The 21,295-nt window shown below is 36.6% G+C and overlaps 1 protein-coding gene and 1 pseudogene across 1 annotated transcript in view; one reads left to right on the forward strand and one right to left on the reverse strand.

The window, feature by feature from the left end:
- The window catches only part of ITGAV (integrin subunit alpha V), a 92,733-nt gene extending 81,131 nt beyond the window's left edge, over nt 1–11,602 (forward strand). Inside the window, exons 25-30 of the mRNA XM_086719108.1 lie at nt 368–526; nt 1,222–1,332; nt 6,086–6,199; nt 6,301–6,408; nt 7,005–7,127; nt 7,853–11,602. Coding sequence (XP_086575234.1) covers nt 368–526; nt 1,222–1,332; nt 6,086–6,199; nt 6,301–6,408; nt 7,005–7,127; nt 7,853–7,948 — 711 coding nt within the window. The 3' untranslated portion in view covers nt 7,949–11,602. The remainder of the gene's footprint in view (nt 1–367; nt 527–1,221; nt 1,333–6,085; nt 6,200–6,300; nt 6,409–7,004; nt 7,128–7,852) is intronic.
- A 3,465-nt stretch (nt 11,603–15,067) lies between these two features.
- Nucleotides 15,068–19,725, reverse strand: LOC112866447 (tRNA selenocysteine 1-associated protein 1 pseudogene; annotated as a pseudogene).
- Nucleotides 19,726–21,295: the final 1,570 nt, after the last annotated feature.

Genomic DNA, 21,295 nt, shown 5'->3' on the forward strand with positions numbered 1-21,295 from the left:
AGTTCTACTTGAATAACAGCCGTTAGGTCATTGCTGAGTATTTGCATATGGACGGTTTGCAGCTCTACCTAAAAATTGAAAGTGCCTGTAGCAGATCATCAAGATTTTCTATGCCAACTTTCATCAAAACTTTTCCATACGTTCCTCTTTTGTTTATATTTTCATTCTGACACATACTGCACTACACTAGAGATAAATGTTGAGTTTGATCTCCTTTGCCTCGTAATGATCATGTTGTAACGTCAGAATAACTGGAAACTCTGCCGTTATTCAAATCCTATCACTAATGATTCCTAAGGTTGATGTAGGAGGGGGATTATGGAATTGATTTTTGCTCAAAGTATTTACATTTTCTTTTCCCCATTAGCTGAGAAACAATGGTCCAAGTTCATTCAGCAAGGCAATGCTAAATCTTCAGTGGCCTTACAAATACAACAATAACACTCTGTTGTACATCCTTCAATATGATATTGATGGACCTATGAACTGTACTTCAGATATGGAGATCAACCCTTTGAGAATTAAGGTAATGTGCTTAATAGCAACTCTTTATTATGATGATATTTAAAGCTTTCCTTTCTAAATCTGTGAAAGAAATGCATGAAATAAAACAACCATTTTAATACACACACCTACTCTACAGAAATAATTTACTTCATAACCAGTATACTAAGGATTAAATTGTTTATTTGTATAATGAGAAAGGATTGATTCATTCCTCTGTGAAGTCCTAATGAGTCATCTATTTATGTAGTGACCTAATTTGACTGTGGTTCCATTGCATTGTGGTTTATCCACATACAATATTGTGTCAGGGGTGTTTTGTTGTTGAAATTTTTGTCTTTGGAGAAAGATCTAACATTTTACTTAACCTGGCTCTTTTCTTAACTAGAAAACAGAACAAAAAAATATATACTCATGATTGACACTTATCACAGATATGTACCGTGACATTTCAGGCTGTTTCAGTGTGTCTTATCAGTTTCCCCTCTAGCTGTGCAAGGGAGAAAATCACTGCTCGGTGGAAATAACGTTTTCCCACATATTGGGGAATCTCTGATCTTTATTCTTTGTGCTTACTTTCCACCATATATTAAGTGGTGAATTTGTCATGCCACATTTTCAGTCATCATGTTTTAATCACATGTAGCAGTTTATGCCAAAATGTCAGTGCAGAGTGTTTTCCAATATTATGTACCACCAGTTTCTCTGTAACCCTAGATCTCAAGTTCACAAACTGAAAAGAATGACACAATTGCTGGGCAAGGTGACCGGAACCATCTCATCACTAAGCGGGATCTCACCCTCAGTGAAGGAGATGTTCACACTTTGGTAAGCGCCATTTCAACAACAAGCACTTTAAACATTTAAAAATATGTGATTATAGAACTGATGCCAAAGAACATTTCAAAAATAACAACAGCTGTGCTTGGAAGAACTACATATATTTTTATACTATTCACTCCTCTTACTTTCCATGTTCCTATTCAAATTAACACCAGAGTTTCTTCAAATGATCTATCTTTATAAATTGCTAATAAAAATATTTCATGTTCCAGCTTATTTTTCTGGCTTACTCCTTTAACTGACCTCCTTCTTGACCTCATCCTGATCTCGGAGGCTTTCATGCAATATTGGAAGAAGAACCCAGGAGGCATCAACAAAAATATATTACAAGAATAATTAGCGCTATGATTAACTTTTGTTGAGTCAGCCAGTGTAATGACTATAAGGTTATAAAGGCTAATCATTTAAATTTCTGAAGTTTAACAGATCTTCAAACCATCCACTAGCAGAGAACCTGGTATAGTGTTTATGTTCATTAGCGAACACCAGTTACTTTTACATCAGCAGATTCCATAGTTCTTCTTATTTCTCATCCGCCTCAACTGTTCAGTGGCTTTTGGCATAATTTATCACTTCCTCCTTTGTGAAACACTCCTCATTCTCTTCTAGGACTCTACTCTCTTACTACTTCACTTACATCAACTGGCTACTTCCTAATCTCTGTTTCCAGACCTTTACGTCTGTGGAGTATTCCAGGGCTCACACCTCAAATTTCTTGCCTGCTCTGCATGTATTCATTGATTAGATCTGTGCTGTCTAATATTATAGACATCAGCCACATTTTACTCTACTTTGGGAAGTAGAGATATGTCCAGTACTGCTCATTTCTATCATCGTAGGAAGTTCAAATCAGATAGTGCTATACGAGAGATGTTATTCACTCTCGTGGCTATAAATACTATCTCTGGATGACTTTGATTTACATTCTGAAGCTGATCCTATGCATTGAACTCCAAGCTCCATCATCCAACTGCCTACTGGAATTTCTCTTAAATATTTAGTAAGAATCTTAAACTTAATTCTAAGAATGTTTTCCCAACTCTACTCTTTCTACAGTGTATCAACTCCCTTCTTTGTCCCAAACCTGGACACCTTGACTCCTCTTTTTCTCTCAAACCTCACATCCTCGGTATCAGCAAATTCTTTCAGTATCTATTTTCAAAAGACCCTGAATTTGGTCCCTTCTCAGCAACTTTATCTCTGCCACAGCCTCACCCAGGCCACCTTTGTGTCTCACGTGGACTGTTGCTAAACCTCTAGCTGGACTCCATATTTCTGCCTTTTCCCCCACTACAGTTAGCCACACAGGAGCCATAGCGATCCTTTTAAATGGAGATCAGGTCATGTTACTCCAGTGCCTTCCCAGCTAAGTCCGAGAGGAAGCCTGAGCATGCAAAGCCTTTAGGCCCAACAAAATGTAGGCCCTTCTACCTTGCTATTTGCATTTCCTCTCCTTATTCTCTACCTCCTGCTTTTGCTACCTTGCTTTTCATTGAATAGACATCCCCAAGCATGTTTCTACATCCAAGCTTTGAAAATTATTCTCCCATCTTCCTGGAATGCTCCTTGTCCAGATTTCCCTGTGGCTTATTTCCCCATCTCCTTCTACGTCTTTAAAATTTTTTTTTTTTTCAACATTTATTTATTTTTGGGACAGAGAGAGACAGAGCATGAATGGGGGAGGGGCAGAGAGAGAGGGAGACACAGAATAGGAAGCAGGCTCCAGGCTCTGAGCCATCAGCCCAGAGCCCGACGCGGGGCTCGAACTCACGGACCGCGAGATCGTGACCTGGCTGAAGTCGGACGCTTAACTGACTGCGCCACCCAGGCGCCCCTCCTTCTACGTCTTTAAATGTCAGATTATGACAGGACTTCCCTGACCAACCCATGTGAAATAGAAATTACTTTTAACCCCCACCCTACTTTTGATCCTGTGTGCTCTATCCTCCTACAGAACGACATTAAAAAACTTTATGATAAAACTTACATAAAAGTCACCATTTTAACCATTTTAAAGTATGCAATGGAGTGATTTTTGGTATACTCAGAACATTGTGCAACCACCACCATTATCTAATTCCAGAATATTTTCATCATTTTCAGAAAGAAATACTGTACCCATTATACAGTCACTACGTATTCTTCCCTGCTATCAGTCTCTGGAAACCACTAATCTGCTTTCTGTGTCTAAAGATTTGTCTGTTCTGGACAGTCATAAAATATGTGGCCTTGGTGTCTGGCTTCTTTGACTCAGAATAATGTTTTTAAGGTTCGCCATGGTACAGCATGCAGTAATACTTCAGTCATTTTTTATGCCTGAATAATACTCCGTTCTGTGGGTATATGGCATTTTGTTTGTTTCCTCATTAGTTGATGAACATTTAGATTATTTCTACCTTTTGTTTATTTTGAATAGTGCCATTGTGCACATTCTTGTACACATTTTTGTGTGAACATATATTTTTAGTTCTCTTGGGAATAAATCTAGAGATGCCATTACTGGGTCATATGGGGACTCTGTTTAACTTTTCAGAAACTACCAAACTTTTCCAAAGTCGTTGTGCCATTTTACATTCCCAACCAGCAACATACGAATTTTTCAACTTCTCCACGTTTGCCATCACTTACTATTGCCTTAATTTTTTTTTTTTTTTTTTATTTATGGTCATCCTTGTCAATGTGAAGTGGTATCTCATCGTGGTTTTATTTGTACTTCCCAATAATCACTAATGATGTCAAGCATCTTTTCTGTTGTATATCTTCTTTCGAGAGATGTCTATTCAAATCCTTTGCCCATTTTTAAATTGGGTTGTTTGCCTTTGTTGTTAGGTCATGAAGAGTTCGTTATATATTCAGGATACTTCCCTTTTCAGAGCTGTTATTGCACATATTTTCTCGTTCTGTTAGTTGTCTTTTCACTTTCTTGATAGTATCCCTGTGATGTGAAAAGTATTCAAATTTGAAGAAGTTCAGATTTGTCAAGTCTTTCTTCTTTTATTACCTGTACTTTTGCTGTCACAGTCAAGAAACCATTGCCAAACCTGACATCCTGAAAATTTACACCTAAGTTTTTTGGTTTTCTAAATTTTATACTCTCGACTCTTAATATTGGTCTGTATACATATTCTTATGCCGGTACCAAATTGTTTCTTATAGCTCTTCAGTAAGTTTTGAAATTGGAAAGTGTGAGCCCTCCAACATTTTCTTCTTTTTCAAGATTGTTTTAGCTATGTAGGGTCCTCTATAATTCCATATGAATTTTAAGATCAGTTTGATCATTTCTACAGAAAAGGTAGTTGGAATTTTGATAGCAATTTTATTGGACCTGTATCAATATAGGAGTATTGCCGTGTTAATAATATTAAGTCTCTCAGTTCTTGGACATGAGATATCTTTCCATTTAGTTAAGTGTTTAATTTCTTTCAAAAATACTTTGTACTTGTAAGTGTTTAAGTATTGCACTTTCCTGGTTAAATTACTTTTGTGTATTTTATTCTTTTGGGGTGGTCTTTTGAATAAAATTGTTTTCTTCATTTCATTTTAAGATTTTTCATTACCGGTATATAGAAATGCAACTTAATTGTTTGTCAGTCTTGTATTCTGTTCTTTTTCTGTACTTTTTTATTAGCTATAGTCGTTTTATTGTCAATTCTTTAGTGTGTTCTGTATACAAGATCCTGTCATCTTGAAAAGAGAGAGGTTTCCTTCTTTTTTTCCAATTTGGATGACTTTTATTTGATTGTTTTCTTGCTTAATTATACTGGCTAGAACCTCCTGAACAACTTTCATAAAAGTGTCAATGAGTGGGCATTGTTGTCTTATTTGTCACCTTCAGGGGAAAGCATTTGTTCTTTCCCCATTAAGTGTGATGTGAGTTACAGGCTTTTCACGGATGCCCTTCCTCAGGTCAAAGAAGCTATTCCTTGTCATAGACTGCAAGTTCACTTGCTGGGTAGCGTTGTGACTATGTGTGTGACATGTCTAATGCAATTTGACCAGCACATGGAAGGTGGTGAATATTTGCTATCTTTGACTGCCTGCCTTCAAGTTACTGATAAAAACACTGAATGTAGCAGAAACGTGGAAGAGCTGCTCAAGATTCATTCCGTTTCTTTTTCTTTTCTACAGGTGTATTGTTAATCTGATTTTCATGTCTTACTAAAATGATCATGCTCTGGGTTTACCTAAAGGATGTTGAATACTAGCCATAAAAATATATATTTTAATATTGTAGGTCTTATCCTTTTATACCACATTGCATTAAAACCAACCCCTGTATTTGTTTGTTTGTTTGTTTGTGTTTGTTTGTTTATTATTTATTTTTGAGAAGGAGAGAGAGAGTGAGGAGGAGAGAGAGAGTGAGAAGGAGAGAGAGAGTGAGAAGGAGCAGGGGAGGAACAGACAGAGAGGGAGAGGGAGAATCCCAAGCAGGCTCCATGCTGTCAGTGCAGAAACCGATGCAGGGCTCAGACTCACAAACCATGAGATCATGACCTGAGCTGAAATCAAGAGTGGTCGCTTAACTGACTAAGCCACCCAGGCATCCCGTAAACCAACCCCTTTTAGCAAAAGCATTCAGACTCCACTATTAGCCTATGCATTTTAAACATTTTTCTTATAATGCAAAAGAATCTGTATCATCTCTTTGGCTTTCACATAAAACAACTAAAATGTCCAATTTTCATATGCTGAAGAAATGATAGACAATTTTTTATAAGTAGAGAATTTGTTTTGGCAGGGCTGTGGAATTGCTGAGTGCTTGAAGATTGTCTGCCAGGTTGGACGACTAGACAGAGGAAAGAGTGCAATCCTGTATGTAAAGTCCCTGCTGTGGACTGAGACCTTTATGAATGTAAGTGGACAGATGCAGCATTCAGCCAGCTTATCCATTTTCTCAAAGACATGAAAAAGGCCTCCTGTCTAGGAAATCATTTCATTGTTATTTCCATACAGAAAGAAAACCAGAATCATTCATACTCTCTGAAGTCATCTGCTTCTTTTAATGTCATTGAGTTTCCTTATAAGAACCTTCCAATTGAGGATATCTTCAACTCCACATTAGTAAGTCATCGATTTGGGGAAATGCAATAAGTGCACCCAGTCCAATGCCATAGATATTTTTTATTTTATTTTAAATATTGGCACCTTCACTGTTTTGGTGATTTAAAAGTTGGTTGATAGGTCTATAACCTAGTTAAATATTATTTTCCTCCCTCACCCCAGAATATTACAGGTCGACCTTTTACTTTAGCATCTTGTCCTGTGTAAGAGATTCTTAGCTTATACAAATCTCATGGGTGGAAATTTGGGGAATTTTTCCCCACAAAGTTAGAAAGTTGGAAATTAACTATAATAGGTGAAGGCTAAAGATTATAAAGATCTTTAATTTAAGGATTAAAAATGGGACTAATATATCAAAGATGGATTTAACTATTTAAAAATCACTTTATCACTTCTGAAGCTAACCTGTTGTTGGGAATTTTATGTGTGTATGTGCATGCTATTGATACCAAATGTGTAATCAATCACAAATTATCATATACAACAAAAGAAAATAATGTGAGTATCATTAAAACAAAATGTAGTAGGCATTTAGACATTTGTTGAATGATTCGGTGAATTATTTTTAAAACTCAAAACCTTTTTGCCCCCACCAGGTTACCACTAACGTCACGTGGGGCATTCAGCCCGCACCCATGCCCGTGCCTGTGTGGGTGATCATTTTAGCAGTGTTAGCAGGATTGCTGTTGCTGGCTGTTTTGGTGTTTGTAATGTACAGGGTAAGTAATGGACTTAGGAAGAGCAGGAGCGGGGAGAAGCAGAAGAAAAGGGCAAGGGAGAAGGGAAAGAAGGAAGAATAGAGAAGGAACTTTGATGATACATAAGGAGCACCGCATATCTTTTTTTTTTTTCAATATATGAAATTTATTGTCAAATTTGTTTCCATACAACACCCAGTGCTCATCCCAAAAGGTGCCCTCCTCAATACCCACCCCCCAGCCTCCCCTCCCTCCCACCCCCCATCAACCCTCAGTTTGTTCTCAGTTTTTAAGAGTCTCTTATGCTTTGGCTCTCTCCCACTCTAACCTCTTTTTTTTTTTTTTTTTTTTTCCCTTCCCCTCCCCCACGGGTTTCTGTTAAGTTTCTCAGGATCCACATAAGAGTGAAAACATATGGTATCTGTCTTTCTCTGTATGGCTTATTTCACTTAGCATCACACTCTCCAGTTCCATCCACCTTGCTACAAAGGGCCATATTTCGTTCTTTCTCATTGCCATGTAGTACTCCATTGTGTATATAAACCACAATTTCTTTATCCATTCATCAGTTGATGGATATTTAGGCTCTTTCCATAATTTGGCTATTGTTGAGAGGAGCACCGCATATCTTAAGGAAGTTGTACGACGTGCCATTTAAGTTTTCTTGGTGATAATATAGTCACTCAGAATACTTGTAATATTCTTCACTGATGTGGCAGTAATGTTAGTTTTTCCTCAACTGACAGATGGGCTTTTTTAAACGTGTCCGGCCACCTCAGGAAGAGCAAGAAAGGGAACAGCTTCAACCTCATGAAAATGGTGAAGGAAACTCAGAAACTTAACAGTGATTTTTAAGTTATGCTGCATCCTGACCCATGAGAATTACCACCTTCATCATAGGTTTCAGTTTCCTTCACAAGGAATAAAATTCCAAGACTGTACTGCTGATGGTGCCTGTTGGTATTAACCACAAAACAAGAGCAATATTTGTCAACCTTTTTCTAATAATTAAGTTCAGACATACATTTAATGCACATCCACTGACTTGTGTTTTTTAGATATTTAAATAATAAAATTTCAAGTGATAGTTCTTCTTCTGTGTACATAAGACAGGTAGTGCCTGAGTTACCACTTTATACAAAATAGTACCTCCTACAATTACTGTTTCTGATTTTGTATGTTGGGTTTTGTTTGTTGTTGTTTTTGTTGTTTCAAAGCAATCCATATTTGGACCTTCGGATCCACATCTTTTGTGCAGGAACTTAATGTTAATATACATTACACTACAGTTGAGTTTTTAAGCTTCTAACTTTATAACTGCATGAACTTGGATTTTAAAATATTAAACCTACATGATAAACTTTAATAAAAAAAAGCAGATCCATCAAAATTCTTTCCTGGAATAGCAAAAGTATAGTATTTTAATATGACAGTTGGGTAGATGCTATTACATTTTTATTTTTGTTTTATTCCACAGTCCATTTCAGTACATTTGAATTTGTTGAAGTTTAGGTTCTATTTCAGATCCTTTAAGCCAATCTATACTAAAAAGTTTATAATCAAAAATGCCTCTTTTGTGTAATAGTTTAATTGTCCCTGATCTAATGATGCTTAAAGCCATATGCAGATGGGAATCCTTTCCAAAGTACATGTGTTCCAATGTATATGCCTGGATATTTACAATGCAACAACAAAAGAAAGCATTTAAATTATAAGATTCTGTTTGTAGTTCTCTGGTAGAGTTACTTATTAATGGTACGCTTTTAGAGCAAGAATTTTTAGTTGGGATTAATTTATTTTCTTCCTGTATATGTATTTTTCCTTATATTTCCCAAACTGTTACTAAGAATAGGTTGAGATTAATGAGGGATTTTTACAGTTTGCAGGAACCTGCATCTAAACTCCCAACCCCGTGAGAAATGCTTGGAGCTGAAATTCTTAAAGTAGTTTACTAGTTCGCTTTTAGCAACAGCATGATTCTACTCCTGTGGATACTACCTTATGTAAGCAAGGTATCACGGGTAAAAGCAGTCTCTGCTATCGAAATGACTTCTAAAAGTTACTTTTATAAGCAATTCAAGTTATTGGGAGCCTTTTAAAACTTTTGTAGTTTTATTAACATAAATTACTTTTCTAGGAATTTTTATATAAAAGCTGCACAGGTGGCATGTTATAGTTTTATATGCCTCTAGGGTGATGATTTCTTCTAGAGGAATATCTGATTTATTCACAGTTCCTCAAGGTCTGGGAATGACTCTTAATTTTACCTATTTTGTGCAATTACATCATGTTGTGCTTTAGAAATTGTGAGTTTAATAAGTTTTTAACTGCTGTCTTCATTAGGCAATGATAAATATTTCCCTTAAATAATTGAATATTTTTCTATGCTTTAAATATAATTGAGGTTTACTTTGCCCTATCTTGTGTTCAATTCCCTACACAAGTGGCTAAGCCAGAATATATTCATAAAACAGAGGTACGTGAGTTATATTATGTTAGAACATGACAAGACCCTGTATTTAGCTTTAATGAATTTCAAAATTAATAGGTTTTGTAGTATAGATTTCATTAGTAGCTTAAAAGGTCATAGTCATATTCAGTAAGTATTTTTATTGCCAGTAAGTCTAAAGTTTTTTAAGAAAAAAAATATTTTTATCCTAGGGTCTGCCACCAGTCACTAAGTTGGTCTGTGACAACTTTCACTTTACCTGTTTTCCCACCTTATAATAGTCATCCCTGAAAGTATATGTTGGATAGAAATTCACTCTTAAAAAAAAAAAATGTTACTGTTTACTTTTGCACATTCTGTTCCTTTTATGGCCTCTTTCTCAAGGTATAATCTTGTATGGGAGCTTGAAGGATGTTGTTGGAAGTATGATGTTTTAAATTCCCTTTATGAATTGTAGTTTTAAGCAATAGTATTTTAAAAAATGAAAATGTATATCTTTACAAACATATGGTAGAAGTATAATTGGGAAGCTTACTCTTCAAGGAAAATGTTTGGGAAAATGTTGGGATTCTTTTTACCCTAAAGCAGCATGTGAATGTATTTGGTTAAAGTGTCAAACAATAGTTCTATGAAAGCCATTTTAATTTGCAAACATTTTAAATACTGCTATGTTTGTGATTTCCATCTTGAGTGTAAATTTTTTATAATCTGATCAGTTTTTAAAAACATGAGTGAGGTAGAGGATATTTAAAGCATTTCATATTGGTGAGAAATATTGATACTGTTGTTGATTTCTTATTTAGGCATTTATTTTAGAACTGATACTTTGAGAAACATTTGCGTGGGGGACATTCTTTCCTTTTTTCTTTTCCCCTTTCCTTTTTTCCCCTTTCCCTTTCTCTTGTGCTGAATTATTATGGTAATAATTCTGATACATTTCTTAATAATTCTGAAGTGTAAAACAATTAAAACATTAGTGCCACAATTTTACCTGTGTTATGAAACTACTACTTCATAGTAAATTCTCATCAATACTTCATATAAAGAGAAAATTAAAGTGTTAGGAAAAGAGACTATACTTATTATAATGGCTTCCTTAAGAGGACTGTGGACGATTTTTGATGGTTAATGATGACCCTAAGAGAGATGTAAGTGGCAGAAGTACAGTATGTAATTCCTCAGCTGCTTTTTATAAAGCAAACGATCTGTAAGTTGATAGAGATTTCTGTGTTGCAGAGTGTAACACCAAGCTTGGAGAAGAATAAGTCATTCTTGGAATACATGTGTAGGACCATTGCCGATCTTAATGCCACTTTGTAAGTGCTCTTAGGTAGTGTGTATATGGGGTAGTTTGGTAAATTAAAAAATGCAAAATTCAGAAATTGAATAAAGGATCAAAAATGGCCAATGAAATAACGCTCTGGTTTTTGGAGAGTATCCCTTTTAACTTGTTGGTAGGCTAGGTTGAACAGCGAACCTATGGACATGTAGCATGCGTATATGCGTATATTTCATTGTAATTTCTGATAGATAATGAACTTCTTGGGAGAGGTACCAAGTCCTGGATTTTTGAATTCTTGATCTCAAGTGCAATATAACAATGTAACCAAACCTAGATAATTTCAGAGTCATTGTTAATTTAGTAAACCTAATCTAAATAGAGACTCAGTAATTTTTTGATTAGTAGGAAGGAGTGATTCTGCTATGGATATACAAATGAAGTTATTTACCCCTAAAAGGTACATTCTACATTTTATTTCAAGCTGGGCATGAGCTATTCCCTACTGGTTTTGAAATTCTTTGAAATATCTCAAAGTAACTTGGAAGCTATGTATATCAAATTAACTTGCTATCTAATAACATAGAATGTAATTTTCTTTTTAAGCTTCTCTTATGATCACCCACATTGGGTGAGACATAAAATGAGCGTCTTCTAAAATTTGTCATTTGCTGACTTGATTTGAGTTAGTGAAAACTGGTACAGTGTTCTGCTTAGTTTCCAATGTGTAACTTGTGTCTGTTCAATAAACTTGAGCATATGGTGCCACTTTTGTGTATGGACTTTATAGTTTCCTTCTGTGATGTTTTGTTTTTTAATCACATAAGCCAGTAATAATGCACTAAAAAGATGACGTCAAAGTGGTACATCTCTAAAAGTCTGAATTCTATAAGAGTGCTATTTATTTGAAGAAAAGTAACACAGAAGAGCAAAAGGAACTGAATGTTAAAAGACACCTATTACAGATCACAGAATCATAGACATTGAACACTTAAAATGGGTTTCAAATTCCAATAATGGCAGGGTGGCTTTTATCAGATAACAATGGTAAACGATGAACAAAGGAAAAAGGAAAAAAAAAACTTTTTGAAAACACTGAAGTTACCAAATGCTGGCAGAAAGTGAAGGGGATTTGACTCTTAAAGTGGGGAACCACCTTTTTCCTGGAAGTTACTTTCTGTTGTGTGGGTAGAATGCAAGCAGAAAAGGGCCCTCTCATTTCCTGCAATTATGGTATTGCCATCATGGCTAAAAGGTGCAGGGGGAAATCCAGGAAAAGAAGGAGCCATGCTTCAAATCCTTTTCCGACCCTGACTCTGACCCTCCTCTAGTGAAACTCCAAGGAGCCCAAAAGGAAACAGCAAACAAAAGGTTGAAAGAGCTGCACAGTTATTTTAGCTCTGTCTGCTGTAGGAGAAACAAGATTGGAGTTCATGTCTTACCCAGTGACAGGAGCTTTGAAACACCCATTCTTTCCATTGAAAACTCCTATGCCTTAGGAATAAATACTACATCCCAAGATTGATTAATTGGCCCTAGGAGGAAGAGCAAAGCCAATGGCCGACCCTAACAAAGCATAAAAATCAAGCTTCCACAAATTTGAGGTGACTCACTTGTGAGTTATTTGCTCATTTAGGCAGTTTCTTTGAGAGGAAGATAACCTATAAAGACTGCCATGTCTTATCTGCAATGTCACATGTGTGTGTAAATGAGAAGAAAGGAAAATGTACCCATGGTTTGAAGGAAAAAAAAATGGGTCGGTAGAAAGAGACCCACAAACAGTTTAGCAGACATGACTAAATAACTATAAAAAATATGTTAAAGACTCTAGAAAAACATAAAAGTTTATGGGCATTTCAAAATAGATTTGGAAATTAACAAGAGAGATTCAAGTGGAAATCTTAGGACTAAAAAATGCAATATCTGAAATCAGAATTTCAGGGGGATTTTTTAATCAGGGGGATTAAAAGTGGACAAAAGAGAAGAAAGACTCCTTGAATTTGGAGATGAATAGGATTCATCTAAACTGAAGCACTGCAGGTGGACAGTGGGTGGGAGGAGGGATTACAAAATAAATAGCCTTCCTGACCCGTGAGTCAATCTAGGCATAAAAGAAAAGGAGTCAGGAGAGCAAATGGGGTAGACTAACTTGAAACCAAAAAGTTGCCAAATTTGATGAAATGTAGCAACCTACAGTCTGGAAGCTCAATGAACCCCAAATAGTACAATCACAAAAAAACACTATGTGCATCATGGTCAAACAGCTAAAAATCACAAGTTGGAGTGGGTTTACCTCACCCTTTCGTACTGTTAACGATGCCCAGAGTTGATTTCATGTCCAAATTTTTACTGGCAGGATTGGGGCTACAGTTTATATATTCAAACTCCTAGTTCCCTATGCTTTCTGCTGTGCCACAATGCCTAGATACTAGTCACCATTTATAAACAGATTTGTTACTATATAGTGAATAGGCTGAGATGCCTGCATATTAGTTGGTGCAACACCAATACTTTCCCAAGTAATATTTTTATTCACTTTCTCAACTGTTCTGAATTGCCTAGAGAGTTACATGGTTAGATTTCCTTTTGCACCCTGGTTCACTTCCCTTATCAGCCCTATTTCCTGAAAAGTAACAAATATATATTGGTGTTGTTTTAATAAAAGGAGCATTTAGATTTTGGAATTGAGCTTTACTCAGTAATTTACCTTCATGTTACTAAAAAAAAAAAAAAAACCAAAACCCTAATTTCTTTCAAAGTTCTTCTGTTCCAGTTCTCAGAAATTAGGGTATCAAAATGGAATCTTTAGGGATTACTTTTTAGCCAATTTTGTAGTTAGAATATTAATTAGTTACTACAAAGTTATTCATAAAAAGTACTAAATGCTGTATATAATTATTAGTACTTAATTTGGAGAATTATGGTCTCCACCTGGGTAATAGAAATTCTTCTTTTTTATTTTTTATTTTTTCAACGTTTATTTATTTTTTTTGGGACAGAGAGAGAGACAGAGCATGAACGGGGGAGGGGCAGAGAGAGAGGGAAACACAGAATCAGAAACAGGCTCCAGGCTCTGAGCCATCAGCCCAGAGCCTGACGCGGGGCTCGAACTCATGGACCGTGAGATCGTGACCTGGCTGAAGTCGGACGCTTAACCAACTGCGCCACCCAGGCGCCCCAATAGAAATTATTCTTGATCTTGTGTAGGATACGTGTTAAATTTCCCATGAGAGATAAAAAGTTGATGGTTTATAAATTTTCTCATCTTTGAATAGTGCAGTTAAAGTTGTTTTTGAGGGGCGCCTGGGTGGCGCAGTCGGTTAAGCGTCCGACTTCAGCCAGGTCACGATCTCGCGGTCCGTGAGTTTGAGCCCCGCGTCAGGCTGTGGGCTGATGGCTCGGAGCCTGGAGCCTGTTTCCAATTCTGTGTCTCCCTCTCTCTCTGCCCCTCCCCCGTTCATGCTCTGTCTCTCTCTGTCCCAAAAATAAATAAATGTTGAAAAAAAAAAAAAAGTTGTTTTTGAGATTAAAAGTGACACAAACACCTTCAAAATTCAGAGATATTATCACCTAATTAGAAGACAAGTAAATGAGTTTGAACTTCTCAGTGTACTTTAGTGAGGGAACGAAAGGGAAGAGTTTATTAAAGAATATGCAAATTTCCTACTTTGTAGTAATACCAATTTTGGCTTTGACTTTTTGATTTTGACTTTACCCCTGAACCAAAGCCAAGCATTTCACCACCAAGTGGTGTTAAATTACTAGCAAAAAATGAACCTCTTTTCTCAATCATCTCACAGGTACTCAGTGACTCCTAGTAACAGACATGACATAGCAGTAACTAATTTCACCTTATTCCCATTGGACAGTCCTAGTCTCTCGAGAGAACCATAAAGCAGCTGCATGCAGTATGGCAGTGGTTCAATAACAGACCTGTGAATCTGGTTTGCACACCATGGGAGAGATGGTCTCTTCTTCTCACCTCGAATTTTCCAAATCTACTTCTTCACCCTACCCACTCTGTATCCTCTAATATGTCTATGCAATCTTGGTCATTGGATGAACATCAATTATTTATCATGCCCTAGACAATAAATTAGCTTTAAATTACTGTGAAGCCCTTCTGCCATGAAGGGTAATATATCCACAGCATCCAGGGATTAGGCCACGGACATCTTTTGTGGGTGGGGGGAGGAGTGCTGCATTATGTCTACAACAGTCCACCTCTGGCCCTCAAAGATTTACTTCAGTCTCACATGCAAAATACATTAAACCCATCTCAAAGTCACCCAAAGCCAAACTGGCACAGCAGCAACTCAAAGTCCCCAATCCCTCCTTAATCTCATTAGCCTGAATGTCCAGAATCTTGTCATCTAAATCATCTAAATTAGGTATGAATGAGGCTTGAGTTATGGTCCATCCTGGGATACAATTTCTCCCATGTGTGGGCCTGTGAAACCAAGGAAATAAAGTTATCTGTTCCCAACATATCATGGTGGAACAAGCATCTAACAGAGATATTTTGGTTCAAAAAAGAAAAAAAGTAGAAGGAAAAACAAGAAGTCACTGGTCCCAAGCAACTTAAAAATCCAGCTGGGAAACTCCATTTGGTTTCAAAGTCTGTGAATAATTCTCTGTGGCTCATGGCCCCAACACCCTGAGTGGTCCTTACGGTCCCCTGCCCCACCCTCCAACCACCACCATGAAATGTAGCACATGTTTGCAGCTGAGTACTGTATTGTTATCAGCCTATTTCTTCTGGGAACACTTTGTGGGCCCCATATGTTTTTTCACTCTGTACTTCAGCCCTTTTAGACAAATCTGGCAGTGCTTCTGCTGATGTAAAATTTTCAAGAACCTTGTGGATCTCCTGTGTACATCAAGAAGACTCACTCCATCATACCAGATGCTACTCTACATATCTTCGCTGAATGATCCTATCTCTATTTTTGGCTACTTTTGAGATGTTTGAGGGGATCAATGAGTCACATGCTTAATCTCTTCAAAGAAAACTTTCTGAGATACTAGCAGAAGTTTGCACAATCTCTTTGTTCTCCTTACTGCAAACTCTTTTCACAGTGAATCTCTTAATTTTTGCATCTTTTGCAATCTAGATATGTTGACAATTTTCCAAACCATAAAGTCCTAGTTTCCTGGGTTCTCTTTTTAAAAAATGTATACCTATTTAATGGAATTTATATAATTAAGGTCAAGTTTGGAGCGCTTTCACATAGATGGCCTGGTAATGCTCTTCAACAGGTTTGCCCCTAAAACAATGCAGGCTTTTGAAAATCTGGACCCGGTCTTTTAACAAACTCCATATCTTAAGACTTTGGTCTATATTTATCTGGCTCCATCACTTCCTACCACACATTGGGCCATCCCAGCTAGAATGGCTAATGAATTCTCTTCTACCTAGCCACCAGACTTGGGAAAACTTTGTTGGGTGGAGAGGGTTACCTGAAATGCCGTAGATGAAATTGCCTACTCTTTGACCTACAGCAGGTAATCTACATATTCTGACTATAATCTCAGTGACTTACATGCCTGTTACCTAAAAAGACCCTAAAACTGGGATTTAGTAACTGTTTGAATCATATGATCCGCTTTGGTTAATAATCCCAAACTGTCCTTATCTCCAGGAGTGTGGATAGACCTACTGAGTAAATGATTTTTGTTGAAAGAAATACAAATGTTAACCTTGTTCAGCCCTTTTCAACAGTTGGTCCCTTGGTTTTAAAACTCAAATGAAATGGTTCACCATCAAATGAAGACAGCAGTATTGCAGGAATATTCATAATGTAAGGAAACAGTCGATTACTAAATCTTAAAAATCATATTTCCAAAAGTAAAATTTCTTGCAATAATTTGTTTAAAAGGGATTCTGTCTTTTTTAACTAAAAATTTTTTAAAGTTTATTTATTTATTTTGAGAGAGAGAGAGAGATCACATGCATAAGTGAGCAAGAGAGGAGCAGAGAGAGAAACAGAGAGAATCTCAAGCAGGCTCCGTGCTGTTAGCATAGAGCCAGATGTAGGTCTCAAACTCATGAACTGTGAGATCATGACCTGAGCTGAAACCAAGAGTCGGACACTTAACTGACTGAGCCACCCAGGTACCCAAGGATTCTTTCTGAATCAAAGAATTGATCCCATTTATAATTGCACCAAAAACCATAAGATACCTAGGAATAAACCTAACCAAAGAAGTAAAAGATCTGTACTCTGAAAATGGTAGAACACTTATGAAGGAGATTGAAGATGACACAAAGAAAAGGAAAGACATTCTATGCTCATGGATTGGAAGAACAAATATTGTTAAAATGTCTATACCACCCAAAGCAACCTACACATTTAATGCAATCCCTATCAAAATATCACCAGCATTCTTCACAGAGCTAGGACAAACAATTCTAAAATTTGTATGGAACCAGAAAAGACCCTGAATAGCCAAAGCAATCTTGAAAAAGAACAGCAAACCTGTAGTCATCCGGACTTCAAACTATTTTAAAAGTCTATAGTCATTGAGACGGTTTGGTACTGACACAAAAACAGTCACATAGAATAATGGAACAGAATGGAAAACCCAGAAATGAATCCACATCTACAACTAATCTTTGACAAAGCAGGAAAGAATATCCAATGGAAAAAAGTCTCTTCAATAAATGGTGTTGGGAAAACTGGATGGCGACATGCAGAGAAATGAAACTGAACCACTTTTTTACAACATACACAAAAATAAACTTAAAATGGAGGAATGACTGAAATGTGAGACAGGAAACCATCAAAATTCCTAGAGGAGAACACAGAAACAACTTATTCGACCTTGGCTGTAGCAACTTCTTACTAGACATGTCTAGTAAACACAAGCAAACATGAACTATTGGGACTTCATCAAAATAAAAAGCTTCTGCACAGCAAAGGAAACAATCAACAAAACTAAAAAACACCTTAGGGAACAGGAGAAGATATTTGTAAATGACATATCAGATAAGGGGTTAGTATCCAGAATTTATAAAGAACTTCTCAAACTCAACACCAAAAAAATAATCCAGTTAAGAAGAAATGGACAGAAGACATAAACAGACATTTCTCCAAAGAAAACATACAAAAGGCCAACAGACATATGAAAAAATGCTCAACTTCACTCAATATCAGGGAAATACAAATCAAAACCACAATGAGATACCATTTCACACCCATCAGAATGACTAAAATTAACAACTCAGGAAAGAACAGATGTTGGTGAGGATGAGAAGGAAGGGGAACACTCTTAACAATGTTGATAGAAATGCAAACTGGTACAGCCACTCTGGAAAAACAATATGGAGGTTCCTCAGAAAGTTGAAACTAGAACTACCCTATGATCCAGCAATTGTACTAGTAGGCATTTATCTAAAGGATAAAAAATACTGATTTGAAGGGGCATATACACCCTAATATATATAACCACACTATTAACAACAGCCAAATTATGGAAAGAGCCCAAATGTTCATCGACTGATGAATGGATAAAGAAGTGATATATATATGTATATATATGTGTGTATATATATATACATATATATATGTATATATATGTGTGTATATATATATACATATATATATGTGTGTATATATATATATATGTATATATTACTCAGCCATCAAAACAATGAAATCTTGCCTTTTACAGTGATGTGGATGGAACTAGAGTGCATTATGCTAAATGAAATAAGTCAGAGAAAGACAAATACCATATGATTTCACTCCTATGTGGAATTTAAGAAACACAAGAGATGAACATAGGGGAAGGGAAGGAAAATTAAAATAAGATAAAAACAGAGAGGAAGGCAAGCCATGAGAGACTCATAACTACAGAGAACAAACTGAGGGTTGGCTGGAGAGGAGGTGGATGGGGGGATGGGCTAAAATGGGTGATGGGCATTAAGAAGGGCACTTGTTGGGATGAGCACTGGGTGTTATATATAAGTGATGAATCACTAAATTCTGCTCCTGAAACCAGTACTACACTATATGTTAACTAAGTTGAATTTAAATAAAATCTTGGAAGAAAAAAAAAATAAGCAAAATATTCTGTCTTCTCCCTCACATAGTTCATTCTGGCTATTCCTTTGTCTTGGCTGTGTCATGGGGGGGGGGGTCTCTGAAGACACTATGCACAGAGGTTGCCAGTGACGGTTCATTAGTGCATCATACAGCTCCTTCCTCTGCTCCATGAACTCCTTGTTGGCCTTAGTCACATCCAGCTATGGCGAGGGATCATTCAGTGCACTATCTCCAACTTTTTCATAGGTCTGTGTGGTGCTCTGGGTGTAGCCATATTGGGAGTAACTATAGCTGTTGTTGCCTGTGTTCTCTGGTCATAGCTCCACTAGGCATGGTAATTCTGGTACTGCTAGTAACACTGGCTGTAGCTATGAAGACACATCTGATTATATTCCACTGGCTTCATATGGCTCACTTTAGCCATTGCCATGCTCAAAAGCACTGGTTTAGACCCCAGTCTCACTGCTTCCTGGCATTCTATCAGGGTTTGCTTCTGTTCCAGTTCATCTGTGAATTCCATAAAACCAAAACCCTTAGTCACACCTGCCTGCCTGGCCCAAAACCACCTTGCCTCCTCAACAGGAGGGGCAGATGTTGACAGTCAACCATATACATACAACTTGCCAAAATCAACATCTGGAGTCAGCCCTTCACCCTCAAAAAAGGGAGTACTCAGGGCTATTATCTGGTTATTTCCCATAAGTGGCATAGTTTAGTTTAAAACGTTTGCAAGTGTGGCTCCTGGAGAAGTATCCCATTAAGTTTATGCAAACCCTTCTTAGCTGTGGCCAAATCTGTGCTTTCTACAGAGAAGTAGCCAGCTGGGACACCAGTGAGGGCCATCTACTTTGTTCTTATTTTTCAAGATTGTTTTGGCTATATGTGGTCCCATGCAATTTCATATGAATTTTAGAATCAGTGTGTCAATTTCTACAAAGAAGTCATCTGTGCTGACACTTCAGAGCCTGGAGTCTGCTTCAGATTCTGTGTCTCCCTCTCTGCCCTTCTCTCAAAAATACATTTTTTTAATTATGGTGTAATTAACATTTAACATTATATTAGTTTCAGGTGTAAAATATAATGATTGGATATTTGTATATATTGCAAAATGATCATCATGCTAAGTCTAGTTAACTTCTGTCACCATACACAGTTACTATATATATATATATATACACATATATATATATATAATTTACATAAATATTATATATTTTACTTACATAAATATATATATATATTTTACTTACATAATATATATATTTTAAGGACTTTTAAGGTCTCTTCAGCAACTTTTAAATATACAATACAGCATTTCATATTAGTTACCATGCTGCACATTGTATCTTATTTATTTTATAACTGGAGGTTTATAACTTTTGACACCCTTTGCCTATTTCGACCACCCTCCACTCCCTGCCTCTGGCAAACCACCAATCTCTGTATCTGAGCTTGGTTTGTTGTTATTGTTGTTGTTTAATTTCACATATAAACGAGATCATAGGTATTTTTTTTCTCTGTGTGACTTATTTCATTTAGCATAATGCCCTTAATTCCATCCATGTTGTCACTAATGGCAAGATTTCATTCTTTTTTGCGGCTAAATAGTATTCCAGTGTGTGTGTGTGTGTGTGTGTGTGTGTGTGTGTGTGTGTCTATGTAACACATTTTCTTTGTCCATTCATCCACTGAAGGACACTTATGTTGTTTTTATATCTTAGCTATTTAAAAAATCGCTTCAAAGAACATGGGAGTACAGATATCTTTTTAAATTAGTTTATTCATGTTCTTTGGATAAATATCCAGAAAAAGAATTGTTAAATTGTATGGAATTTATATTTTTTATTATTTGAAGAACCTCCATACTGTTTTCCTTGCTGGAGAGTTACATTCCCACCACAGGACTCAAGGGTTCCCTTTTCTCCACATCTTCATCGACATCTGTTATTTCTTGTTTTTGGATTCTGGTCATTGTAACAGGTGTGAGTGAGGTGGTATCTCATTGTGGTTTTGATTTGCATTTCCCTGATGATGAGTGATGTTGAGCATTTTTTCATGTGTCTGTTGACCATTGGCATGTCTTCTTTGGAAAAATGTCTATTTCAGATCCTCTGCCCAATTTTTAAAAAAAGTTTATTTAAAAAATAAGCTTAGCTATTTAGAGAGAGAGAAAGGGAGCATGAAGAGAGAGGGGCAGAGAGAGAGGGGGAGAGAGAATCCCAAATAGGTTCCATGCTCTCAGCACGGAGCCGGACTTGGGACTCAATCTCATGAACTATGAGGTCATGACCTTAGTCAAAACCAAAAGTCGAATGGTTAACTTACTGAACCAATCAGATGCCCACCAAAGTCCTTTGCCCAGTTTTTAATCGGATTGCCCAGTTGTGTGAGTTCTTTATATATTTTGGGTATT

The sequence above is a fragment of the Puma concolor genome, chromosome C1 (genome assembly GCF_028749965.1).
Source record: "Puma concolor isolate L17-30 chromosome C1, mPumCon1.1.hap2, whole genome shotgun sequence".
Lineage (NCBI taxonomy): Eukaryota > Metazoa > Chordata > Mammalia > Carnivora > Felidae > Puma > Puma concolor.